The sequence below is a fragment of the Ursus americanus genome, chromosome 1 (genome assembly GCF_024610735.1).
Source record: "Ursus americanus isolate L20-20 chromosome 1, mUrsAme1.1.p, whole genome shotgun sequence".
NCBI lineage: Eukaryota > Metazoa > Chordata > Mammalia > Carnivora > Ursidae > Ursus > Ursus americanus.
In genome coordinates, this window is record NC_142127.1 from 47,389,409 (window position 1) to 47,401,879 (window position 12,471).

The following is a 12,471-nucleotide window of genomic DNA, read 5'->3' on the forward strand; positions in this document are numbered from 1 at the left end:
CTCCTTGCTCATCAGTGTTCAAAAAAAATGAGAAAAAGAATCCTCCAAGACTGGTGTCTCCTACCTACTCTCTTAGCAGGGAAGCGGTATTCAGTCAGCACAGACATGTTAACAGGAAGAAAAACAAAACCCTAGAGACTATGAACAGTAACCATAATTCAAAATTAATTGATTAAAACAATGCATGGGGCAGTTTACAAAACGCTTCCATGTTACATTATTTCAACTGCTGAATTTTGTCAAGAGATTGCGCTCAGAGTGAAAGGAATGTTATTAATCCTTTTTAAGTCCCTCCTGAAAGTTGTTAAATCCAATTTACTGAAGGTACTACCGATTCCTCCAAAAACACATGACCCACAGCTGTTTGGCCTCCTTCATGCACTAAAGAGAGATTTAATCGTCAGCCAGTGTCACACAAGAGTGACTCAGAGCAAGGCGGGAACCCAGGAACTCTTCACACATGTGTGTACTCAGGGCCTGACGGAAGCCCAGAGAATCTCCACCTCCGAGGACCGGCGTGGTCAGGTGGCTCAATCCTTCCTTCCTCAGCACAGCGCGCAGAACCGCCCTCCACCCAGCCGGTCCCCAACAGTTCGCCACTCCAGTTCACCGCCAGTAAGGTAACCAGTGACTGAATTCTGTCATCTATCTCTCCGTTTCTCATGTCAGTCTTCAAACTGCCTTTGATTCTCCTCACTCTTGCAGAATTAATCAAGTCCTTTTTCATGCTATAAAGTAGTAATAGTAATAATAATAGTAATAGTAATAGTAATGTTAGAAGGCTGTGATAGACACTGAGTCCATCTTACCATAGACATGATCCCAGTGTCACCCGGGTCCTTGCCTGGAACTCCCCCCAGGTCTCTCTTCGAATGTTCTTTGGCACCTTAGAGTTACAATCAAGTTTGTATCTAGTTATTCTCTCTATGCCTATTTGACACCATCTGTAAATCTTGTAATTAACTGGAAACTGGGTGGGGGAGGGGTTCCGGAGAGAGTAGGAGTCTTAGCTGAGTTTCTTACTGGAACCACAGATGTGCTCCCAGCTAACTGTAGGTCTGATCTGCTTGCCTCCCTGCTTTGCCAGTGTTACCAGACGTCCCTTGAGGCAAATGCACACAGGCACACTAAGGTGAGCGAGAAAGGTGCCTTCTAGGTCTGAAGGAATCAGGGAACCTCCTCCCATGCGCGCTGGATTCCTGGATACTAAGATGACAGCGATAAAGCTGCTTCAGATATTTACTCTCCATATTATGATCCTGTGGTTGGCATTTTACCAAGAAGACGGGCTTTCCTCCAAGTCCAAGTGTGTTTTCACTTTGGCTCCCAAATACAATGCGTAGTTTAGTGGCCTCTGGCCACTTAATCCAGGGCAGCCACTGTTAAAGGCTTTATGATTTAAATAGGGGTGTGGTGCACTCCCTCAGTGGGTTGATTTTTAGCAGTTGGGGGAAAAGTTTAAATAAAACATATTTTTAAATTAAAAATCAACTTGAGTTGTACAAATAGCTCTGAAATGTCCCCCTACACTACTAGCTCCTAGCTCAAAGGTAATGATTATGCTTTATTTATCTCAGAATTCTTTGGCATATGTTAGATGCTCTAAGAATATCCTTGGCTAGATGCTGTATGAAATGAAATTTAAACGTTGTATCGTCTTCGTATTGTGTTTTTGAGATTTGAAAATGTGTCCAATTTTTAGAACAAATCCCAATGCTTAAATACAAGAAAAAAAATCATTATCTCATACGTTTCAAATGAGGAAAGGGGGAATTGGTTGTAAAACCCTCAGAACAAATGTCACTTTCTTAAGGTACAGATTAAAACCTCAGAGCTTTCCTTCTGCTCAAAGACAACTGCGGACAAAAAGAAATAGACTGAAGTTTTGAACACACTTTCTGCATCTATACGTAACATTGTCTCCATACTCTGTTTTCTTTGTTTTGTTTTTAGTGTTTTTTTTTTTTTAAGTAATCTCTATACCCAGCGTGGAGCTTGAATTCACGACCCCAGGATTAAGAGTCGCGTGCTCTTCCAACTGAGCCAGACTGGCACCCGTCTATGCTTTCTTTGAAGCCTCGTAATAACAAGCTATAGTCATATACAATATATTATCTCTTAAGTAAAGCAAGCATGGCTTTAACAATAATTCTTAACCTGCCAATACCACCAGAAAACCTATTGGCAAAGTAATCAACCTAGGGGGGGATGGAGGAGAATTCATTAATTAATAATTGTGGATATTATGGTGAATTATAATTTGAAAGTTTTGCGAGAAGGCAAAAGAAAATCAGAGGGAACTTTTATCCTTAGAACTAAAAATGCCAAGTGTAAGTCCAATAGGTTTGCCCTCCATTAGGAGTGGCTGCCGTATCTCTTCAGGAGACTTTCTGAATGAATGAGTGTGCAGAGAAGCACGTGCTTTTCCACGCCTCACTGGTTCCGCATCACAAAGTACACTCCGGATACCACACACTCCCTCCCTCCTGGAGGAAGCAGGAGTCAAGGGAACGTAACTGGTGGAGGAGGTTTTTATTCCACCGAGTGAGAGAACTTACTGTTTCCATGATGACGAAGACCACCCCAACTGTACCATCAGCAGCATTGTAATTTTTATTATTATTACTATTATTTTACTCAGACCCTCAGAGAAGCATTTGTTGCTTCATGTAAGCATGTTTCATAGAGGGTCCCTTGGCTCCATTGAAAAAAAAAAATGGCCTTAGATTTCTAGGTGCCCAACTTGAACACTTTCTCACAGAAATGTAACTTATTCATCATAGGAATTTGTTTGTGTCATTAGGTCAAACTATTTTTCTTAGAGGCGTGGCAGAAATCTGTGAAAGCTCACTTGGGTTAAAAAAACAAACAGAACTTCTTACTTCAAGGAAAAGTTCAAAATAAAAAGGAATTCGGTATAACTTAGCTAGGTTAACAATATTTAAATGTACTAAGGACATACAGGCCCACAATGCCATCAATATTAAGAAAGATGTGCGAGAGAACTTCAAAGAACTTCAAAAGGAAAATATTTGAGAAAGCTACTTCTAAATGCTCTCTATTTGATGTTTTTTAAGAAACTACTTAGTCGTTGATCCAACTTGGACCATGATTGCCACAAATTGAAAGTAAGTAAAAATTCTACAAATTCTTATCAATCAGTGTGATCGACTGGTTTTACTATTGCTTTCTAAAACAAAGCCCCCTCATGGAATTATGTAGAAATAAAATGAAGTCGTGTAGGAGGAAGTATTTAGAAAGAATTCTGTATTTCTTATGGAAAGTAGAGCTCACCATAACATTGAGACATGAAGACGTTATTCTCAGTTCTTTTTGTTTGTTGATAACTGTCACTTATTTTTAAAGGGCAGAGGAACATGAATAAGAGAAGTGAAATCAAAGGATCTTATTTTTTATTTTTTACTAGGAAAGACACCCAGGTACAGAAAGTTTTTAAAAAAAGCGGAAGTGAGAAAGGATAGTAATCGAGTTGCAATAGCTTCCCATAGCTGCAAACACATGCTTACACTTAAGCATTTTTGCATGGCAGATGAAAGACACAATTAGTTCTCCTTTCTTGGTTCCTTTTGAATCTGTGGGGCATGATCAAGACTTTTGATAAAGTATATTCATTCCTCCTATTAACTGACAATGCATTAATTTCTTTGCCATTCTTCCTTCTCCTTCTACACGGTTTCGGAGTTCAGAGGTCAGAACTTGATGGAGCTCTAGCCACTCGCTGGCTAATGACTTTCTGTATGATACCTACTCCATACTTAGCTTGCAGAAATATTTTGACAATTAAATGAGATAAATATTTCTCGAACACTTTTCAAAAATTCTTAAAGTTCTCTAAATTGGAAGTGTGAATATTATATTGCAATTATTATCCTTTTGTCTGATGACTCAGAGGGCTCAAAGACTAATCCAGTTATCACCAGAACCCCGGGCTTAGAGTTGAAACTTTTTCCTTCTTCTCTTCCTTCTTTCCTTCGACAGCATTTATTTACCTAATGCCAAGGATTATGCAAGTACTGGCGCTTGTAGAGAAGTGTATGCATAGCCCAGACTCCCAGGCTTGAGTGGGAATCCAGGTGGCGGTGGAGCAGAGCAGGAAAGGAAGAACAGCCAAATCCAAGTGGCCCGGGTATCAGTCTTCAAAACAGCACTACGATTCTATCTTGAGACAATTAGACTGTATTTCTGAATTTGTTTCTTTCTCTATAAAATGGAGATAATTTTACTGTAAGCCTTATTTTTTTTATTTTTTATTTTACTTATTTGAGAGAGAGAGAGAGAGAGATTGAGAGAACGAGGTGGGGGAGGGACAGAGGGAGCCTGATGAGGGCCTCAATCCCAGGACCCTGGGATCATGACCTGAGCCGAAGGCAAATGCTTAACCTACTGAGCCACCCAGGTGCCCACTGTAAGGTTTAAATAAGGAGTGTTTATAGATCCCAACAGAGGGCCTAGAATACAGCAAGCACTCGGGAAGTCATAGCAGTTACTACTATGCCTTCCTGACTTGGTAAACTGGGAATCCCAAGTACCATGGTTTTTCTAGGGGCATATTCTGAATTCTGTAGAATCAGCCGGCAACCCACCGGAAGGGCGTCCCCAGAGGAACCTGTAGTGGCCCTAACTGAAAAGTCCCAGCCAGAATTTAGGCCTCACAAATGCTGTGAGTGCTAACTTGGTCATTTTTAAATTTGGCTTTGTTCAATGCCTCCTCTCCTCCTGATGACAAAAGGCACTTTTTAAAAGTTGTTTATTTTTAAAGATTTTATTTGTTTGTCAGAGAGAGAGACCATGCACAAGCAGGGGGAGCAGCAGAGGGAGAAACAGGCTCCCCCCTGAGCAAGGAGCCCGATGCGGCACTCAATCCTGAGACTCTGGGATCAGGGCCTGAGCTGAAGGCAGATGCTTAACCACTGAGCCCCCCAAGCATCCCAAAAAAGGCACTTTTTAAAAATCACAGAAACTAATACTTACAGTAGCAGCATATGAGTTATATTTATAAGTAATAAAACTTTTCTGGTAAGGCCATAAAAAATAAATTAATGAACTCTCATCAATGTGGCACTATCGAAGAACTAATGGCTGAGTTTCCGGAAAAATGGTTCTGCTACTATGAAGTTCTGGACCCCCAACACAAGGAAGCTCTACACCAGTGGTTCTCACCTGGGAGCCGCTCTGCCCCCCAGGGGACATCTGGCAATGTCTGGAGACATTTTTTTTTGTCACAACTGGGGAGGGGGTGCTCCTGGCATCCCAGGGGTAGAGGCTGGGGGTGCTGCTAAACATCTTTTGATGCACAGGACAGACCCCAAAACAAAAAATTTCACCCCAAATAGCAAAAAGTACCTCGAGTGAGGAAGCCGTGCCAAAGTATGAGCCATACATAGAGCGGGCCCCTCACAAGTGAACGTGACAGATCCCACCGCAATGATAAGGGTCTTCCTGTACAGCGGGCACTGGTCTTTACTTTACCAGGTACTCTCCAACAGAGACGTTATTATTTCCATTTTGCAGCTAGAAAAATGGAGGCTAAGAGAATATAAATAATTTGCCCAAAGACCTCTGATGATCGAGGAGCTGGGACTGGACCTCTACCTGCCTGATTCTGAGACCTGGACTCCTAACCCCTGCCTTGCTGTCGTGTGTGTTTGTGTGTGTGTGTGTGTGTGTGTGTGTGGCCTCAGTCCTTGCTTCCCACATTTATTTTTACTAGCAAAGTGGCTAGTGTTTATTTTGGCTTTGGAACAGTCTCCAGGCCCAGTTCAGAGGATGCATATTTAGGATTGCACCAGTCCTCATGCACTGCGGTGTGGGGGCTGCAGACCTGCTTTCCCCAACTCTGTCTTCAGCTTTGATGAGCCCACAGGCTCACAGCCACTGGGTCCTAAGAAGGCTGTTACAGATGAGGGGCTCTTGCCTTGAGCCAAGTGATGTGTACCCCTGCTAAGCACTTTGTTGTGAGATAAACCAGAAGGCAAAGCAGATAAGCAAACAGCCCAAGCAACCAAGGTCAGTGCCCCAAGTCTCTGAATTATCAGGACGAAGGAGCCATGCGGAGGCGGCCAGGCTGGCGGAATATGGTTGAGGCGGCCATAGTCGTTACAGTCATTCATTTACTTCTCGGTGGTCGATGAACAATTGACCATCAATCAGCTTCTGTGTACAGGTTCATGTTCCCAATGACTCTGACCAAGGGCTGCTGCTAGGAAACATGACAACACATGGAGTCTTGGCTAAAATAGAGGTCAAAGGTAAGTATGTGTTGGTTTGTGATTGACTCAATCCAATGACCTAGAGGAATGTGAAACTTAGGAATTGAAGAAGATCCAGTATTTTTTGGACAATAATATTTGGAGTAAGAACAGGCTATACAAAACTCTAGGTCAGAGTTGGTAGACCCCTGGATTTAGGCTGCAGACTGGGACACCAGCATCTGAAATGACTCTCAGCCCAGAGGGGTACTTAATGAAGATAACACAATTTTAATGTAAGCTCATCCGTTACAACGAAAAAGCTCCGCTCTGTTGCCTGTCACCAAGGAAAAATGAGTTTGGCTATTGAAAGAGGAAGTAAGGGGGAGATGGAGAGCATGAGGAGGGAGGAGGGTGTTTGACTGTTTTGGTTTGAGTTTTTGCTTTTCTCTAGTGATTGTGAAGGTGAACTTACCAAAGAGTAGAAGTCCAAGGTCACTAGATCCTAGAGTGCTGGAGTTGTTACTTATTTCATGCATGAAACCCCTTTGGAGCTAATGAAGCCTTTTCTTAGGGGGAAAAAAAAAGCTTTATTTTTACTTGCCAAATTTTTACTTTTTTATTTTGAAATAATTTCAAACGTATGGAAAAGTCAAAAGAATAATACAACCCAGAATCCCCAAATATTAATGTTTACCACATTTGCATTGTCATTCTCTCTTTATATCCATATGTACGTGGGGTTTTTGTGGCTGTTGTTTTATTTTTAATTGAAGTATCGTTGGTATACAATATTATATTAGTTTCAGGTGTACAACGTAGTAACTTGACATTTATATACATTATAAACTGCTCACCACCTATCACCATACAAGTTATTACATCATTATTGACTATGTTTCCTATGCTCTACCTTTTATCCCTGGGATATATTTATTTCATAACTGGAAGTTTGTATCTCTTAATCCCCTTCACCTATTTAGCCCATTTACCGCCCCCCCCCCACTGCCCCAGCAAACACCTGTTTGTGGTTTGGCAACCACATCTTCCTTATCCATTCATCTATCAAGGGACACTTAGACTGCTTCCTTAATAGGTTTACTTATCTATGTAAATATTCTTACTATTTTCTTAACTTTGAGAGTAAGTTGAAGATACGGTGCTAATTAATCTTTAAATACTTCAGTGTGTGTTTCCTAAAAGCAGGACACTTTCTACATAATCACAGTAAATTATAAAAATGGAGAAATTAATATTTATTGAGAATGAAATAGTATTTAACAGATCAATAAATCTTACTCAAATTTCACTAGTTGAGCAAATAATGTTCTTTCTGGCAAAAGAAAAAAATGGTTTTCTGGTCCAGTACCATACATGGCATTGAGTTATCACATTTCTTTAATCTCCACTTATCTGGAGCAGGCTTCAGTCTTTCCTTTCCTTCATGACGCTGACATTTTTAAAGATATAGGCCATGTACTGTGTGGAATTGGGAGACATGTCTTTGTGCAAGATTAGCTTCCAGGGGCACCTGGGTGGCACAGCGGTTAAGCGTCTGCCTTCGGCTCAGGGCGTGATCCTGGCATTCTGGGATCGAGCCCCACGTCAGCCTCCTCCTCTATGAGCCTGCTTCTTCCTCTCCCACTCCCCCTGCTTGTGTTCCCTCTCTCGCTGGCTGTCTGTATCTCTGTCGAATAAATAAATAAAATCTTTAAAAAAAAAAAGATTAGCTTCCATTTATACGTGAAAATGCTGCTGTGTCCTTCCCAGGGCACCGTAGCAGGAGGCACATGGTGTTGGTCTGTCCCAAAACTAGGAGCACTTGATTAAGGTGGTATCTGTCAGATTTCACTGTGAAATTATTATTGCTCTCTTTTTAATTAGTACATATCTTAGGAGGAGATATTTTTGAGATTCTGTAATTGTTCTTAACAGAATTTCGCCTACTAGTGTGAGCGTCCATTGATTATTCTTGCCTGATATAATTGTTACTATCATAGTTGCCAAATGGTGATTTTCTAATTCCATCATTTCTTTTACATTTATTAGTTGGCATATTAATTCTTCTATAAAATGAGGCAAATAATGTGCCCTCTCTAACTCAAAAGTCTGTTGAGAGAATCTAATGAAATCTATATGTAAAAATGCAGTGTAGAATGCTTCACAAATGCAAACCATTCTTTCACTATTCCTCCCCTTCCGCTTGCCCCCAGCAAAACATGATGACGTAGAAAGTTTCTACTCTCTGATCTAGGACACATTAAACCCCATGAGCATTTGCCTTCCTCAAATAACTCCATGAGCTTTGGATTGCAATGAAGGCTACAGAATCCATTTAGAAAACAATTCAACATTTAGTTATTCGATTATTGAATTTACTGAGGCTAGACTTGAACAAAACACTATACTAATTGAATTTATAAATATGAAATTTCCTTAAAATATCTAAACATGAAATTTGCCAACAGGTAGTTACATCAACACTACACCTCAAAATTATACACTTTCTTATGTATTTATATATTTGAGAAGGGAAAATTCTACCACATGGACATTAATTTGCCACAAATCAATAACTGCTACACAGGAAAGATTTGGGAAACTATGCCTAATTATTAAGCCATGATCGTCTTAAAAACTTGACTGCTTTAGAAATACGCACAGCTATATCAAAAGAATCAACCAATTTGTTCAAACCTATCATATTTTAATATTTACCTCTGACTTAGTTTCTTCAATGGACAGTTCTCTTACCTCTTCTTTCTTCAGCTAAAGATCTTTTGCCGGGAAGAAAATGAAAGCAGAGCCCAAAATTTCCTTGAGAAATGAAGAAGATATATTACACTGAGTTATTTTTTTATCTGCAATAATCTGTTCCTTATAAAGCAGTAGAAACAAAGTTGTGTGTGTGTGTGCACGTGAGTGTATGTGTATAATTCTATCTGTGTGTATGTTTGTATTCCTTATTAGGGAAAGAAATATTTACATATATAGGAGAAAAACTGGAAGAAAACATGTACCAAAAATATTAAGAGTCAAATGTGATCATCATTACTTTGTTCTTTAATTTTTTCTGTATTTGCCTTTTTTTTTTACCATGAGCATAAGTTACTTTTACAAGCAGAAAAATCATGAACAATTTTTTTAATGGCTCAAATGAAAAACCAGGAAATACCTGTTTAAGAAAAAAAGAAAAGAGGGGCGCCTGGGTGGCACAGCGGTTGAGCGCCTGCCTTCGGCTCAGGGCGTGATCCCAGCGTGATGGGATCGAGCCCCACATCAGGCTCTTCTGCTATGAGCCTGCTTCTTCCTCTCCCACTCCCCCTGCTTGTGTTCCCTCTCTCGCTGGCTGTCTCTATCTCTGTCGAATAAATAAGTAAAATCTTAAAAAAAAAAAAAGAAAAGAAAAAAAGAAAAGAAAAAAGAAAGCCCAAAGTTTATAAAATTGCTTGACCTTGCAAGTACTCACAGTGTCCATGAATCGTCATGATTCCAGAAGCATCTGTGAGGTCTGAACTTGAACTCCAGGGCTTATCCATTGTCCTCTATGAAGCACTCAGGGCCCCTCTCGATTCTCAGGGTGAATCTAGATCAAAGGCCGAGATATGTGTGAACATAGGGCAAAGCAAGGAAACTTTCTGCGTCAAAAGGGAAGGAAATAAGGTTTTTCCCACAGGTGATGTTCTCTGTGACCCCTCTTGCTTCCAAAGGCAGAGAGAGCCAATACAGACCCACGGCCGGTCCTATGTGGGGTGGCACCTAATGATCTCCTTCCTTTGGTTTGCCAATGACTGAACAAGGAGGTCTGAGCCTTCATGATGCTCAGACCTGAAGCAAGCAGGCAAATGCCCCCACCCCCGCCACGGTTCTTGTTCACTTCCTACTATGGGAAACCTTGCTCATTTATTATTTATTTATTTATTATTATTTATTGTACCCAAGATAAAAGTGATAGTATTGGCTGTCTGTGTAAATGACAAACATTGTGATATATATGGGATTTTATTTTTTAATTTATTTTTATTTTTATTTTTTTTAAGAATTTATTTATTTGACAGAGAGAGACACAGCGAGAGAGGGAACACAAGCAGAGGGAGAGGGGGAAGCAGGCTTCCCGTTGAGCAGGGAGCCTGACACGGGGTTCAATCCCAGGACCCTGGGATCATGACCTGAGCCAAAGGCAGACGCTTAACGACTGAGTCACCCAGGCACCCTTATATATGGGATTTTATATCCCAAAATAGTCTGAAGTCTCACCCAGTGATACTTTTGATATTGCACTTCCAAATTAGTATCACACTTGTTTTCAATAATATAATTGCTTGATTCGTTCACAACTGTTATTTTGCAGCCAAACATTGTATAATAATTAGTATAACTTTTAAGATGGCATATGCATTTAAATGGTCAAGACTATAAAATTAATAGGGGCACCTGGGTGCTCAGTTGGTTAAACATCTGGCTCAGGTCTTGATCTCAAGGTCATGAGATCAAGCCCCACCTTTTTTTTTTTTTAAGAACTATAAAATTAATATAGTATTCTTTCTTTAACATTTATTTTTAATCCAAAACAACTGTGATATTTCTATATTGGTATAGTCAGCCTACGTGAAATGATATATATTTTTTTTATTTAGGAAAAGATAAAAAGGTTATATACATGCTGAGGGAAAGTGCAAGTGGTAGCCTTCTGAGGAATGGAGAAAGGAAACCCTCCACCCGTTTGATTTTAGGCCCTGGGCCACCTCTAACCCAGACTAATTAGTTTTCCAGATCATCCTGCTGCCCTTACTGTCAAAGCCTCACAATTTTCCAGAAAGAATTGTGTTTTCCTTTGTCCTATGTCATGTGATTCTTTTTCTCACAGAAAGCTAGTGTCCAAAGAGAACAGAATCTGAGGCTTCTTGATTCTGTTTGGAATGCTGTGCTTTTGACCACCATCCTTCAGTCTCTTCCCATTCATCTCGCCCTCTCTCCATGAACTCCCTGGGGCTGTGCACCGCATACTCTCTGCACGGAGTTGGGATGGTCTCAGAGTTGGGTTGAAGGATGACAATAACCCACTGAAAACAAGAAAATGGAAAACAACTTGGAAATATTTTCATAGTGGCAACTACTTTGCCTGACAGTATAAAAATAATCAAGAATCTAATCAATCAATTGGAATCGAGCATTTTCTAATAGATTTTCCTATTCGACTCCTGAATTTCATGAAGTAGGAAGAGACAAGATGTTACCGTGACAGTCCATGTTTCAGATGGATGAATTCATACATTCACTCACGTCAACCCAAAGACTTGTGTCAGCTTTGCCAAGACACCTCTCTCCCGTTTACTTTCTCTGGCTATGTTTTGGTTAGGTTTTGCATTACTTTAGAGGAATGGTTTAGCACTTAAGTGGCCATCTTCCTAGCCAAATAATAGTTTTGTTTTGGTTTTTTTAAACTATTCACTCAAATGCATTAAAATATCTGCAATTCATCAATTTGGGTTATAGCACCTTGATGGTTCTAATTTGAGTTTTCTTTCTAATTTTGAACATTCAGGTCACCAACTTCTTTTATTGTTCAAGAAAGGAGAGTCCCTATCGTATACAGGAAAAAAAAATGTTCTTTTGGCTGTTAGCCCTCCTAATCCTTTGTGGTTTTCTATGGAATTATAAAAGACAACTAAAGATTACAGACATCACTGATAAGTACATTTTTATAACTGGGTGTGACACAGGCTTTGGAAATTTGGCAGCCAGAACTTTTGATAAAAAAGGATTTCATGTAATTGCTGCCTGTCTGACTGAATCAGAATCAACAGCTTTAAAGGCAGAAACCTCGGAAAGGCTTCACACCGTGCTTCTGGATGTCACTGACCCGGAGAATGTCAAGAGGACGGCCCAGTGGGTGAAAAATCAAGTTGGGGAAAAAGGTGAGTGTTGTGGGGGTGGGAAGAATGGAGGGGGTGTTGCGGAGTAGCTACAGCTAAATAAAACGTGTTTGGATCTTAAATGGCCTTTCAAGAAAATGTCTCCTAAATACCAGCTATGGCACTGGAGAATATTGGAAAGTTCTTAAGATAGAGCCCTCAGTAGTTTTGAGTTGCAAGCTCGCTGTTTGCAGGAGAGACACAGCCCACGTTGTCCTCAGTCGTAAGTCCCAGTGGGCGAATTGAGAACTGAGTTGGAGGTATGGACTTTTCCTGCTCTTCTCTCATGAAATTCTAGTTTAACCACATTCACAGCAAATGAAGTTGGGGCTACAAGAGGTCATGCA

At 40.3% G+C, this 12,471-nt stretch overlaps 1 protein-coding gene across 4 annotated transcripts in view; it reads left to right on the forward strand.

The window, feature by feature from the left end:
• The first annotated feature begins 399 nt into the window (after nucleotides 1-399).
• DHRS9 (dehydrogenase/reductase 9) overlaps nucleotides 400-12,471 on the forward strand; it is a 30,137-nt gene continuing 18,065 nt past the window's right edge. For 3 of the 4 annotated variants that reach the window (XR_006776581.2, XR_015724085.1, XM_045780281.2), the window contains exons 1-3: nucleotides 400-620; nucleotides 3,078-3,128; nucleotides 11,755-12,127. Coding sequence is in view for 2 of the 4 variants with exons in the window: in XM_045780281.2 (XP_045636237.2) it covers nucleotides 11,815-12,127 (313 nt within the window). In the remaining 2 variants the exon portion in view is untranslated. The remainder of the gene's footprint in view (nucleotides 621-3,077; nucleotides 3,129-11,754; nucleotides 12,128-12,471) is intronic. The other variant, XM_045780301.2, reaches the window with a different exon arrangement.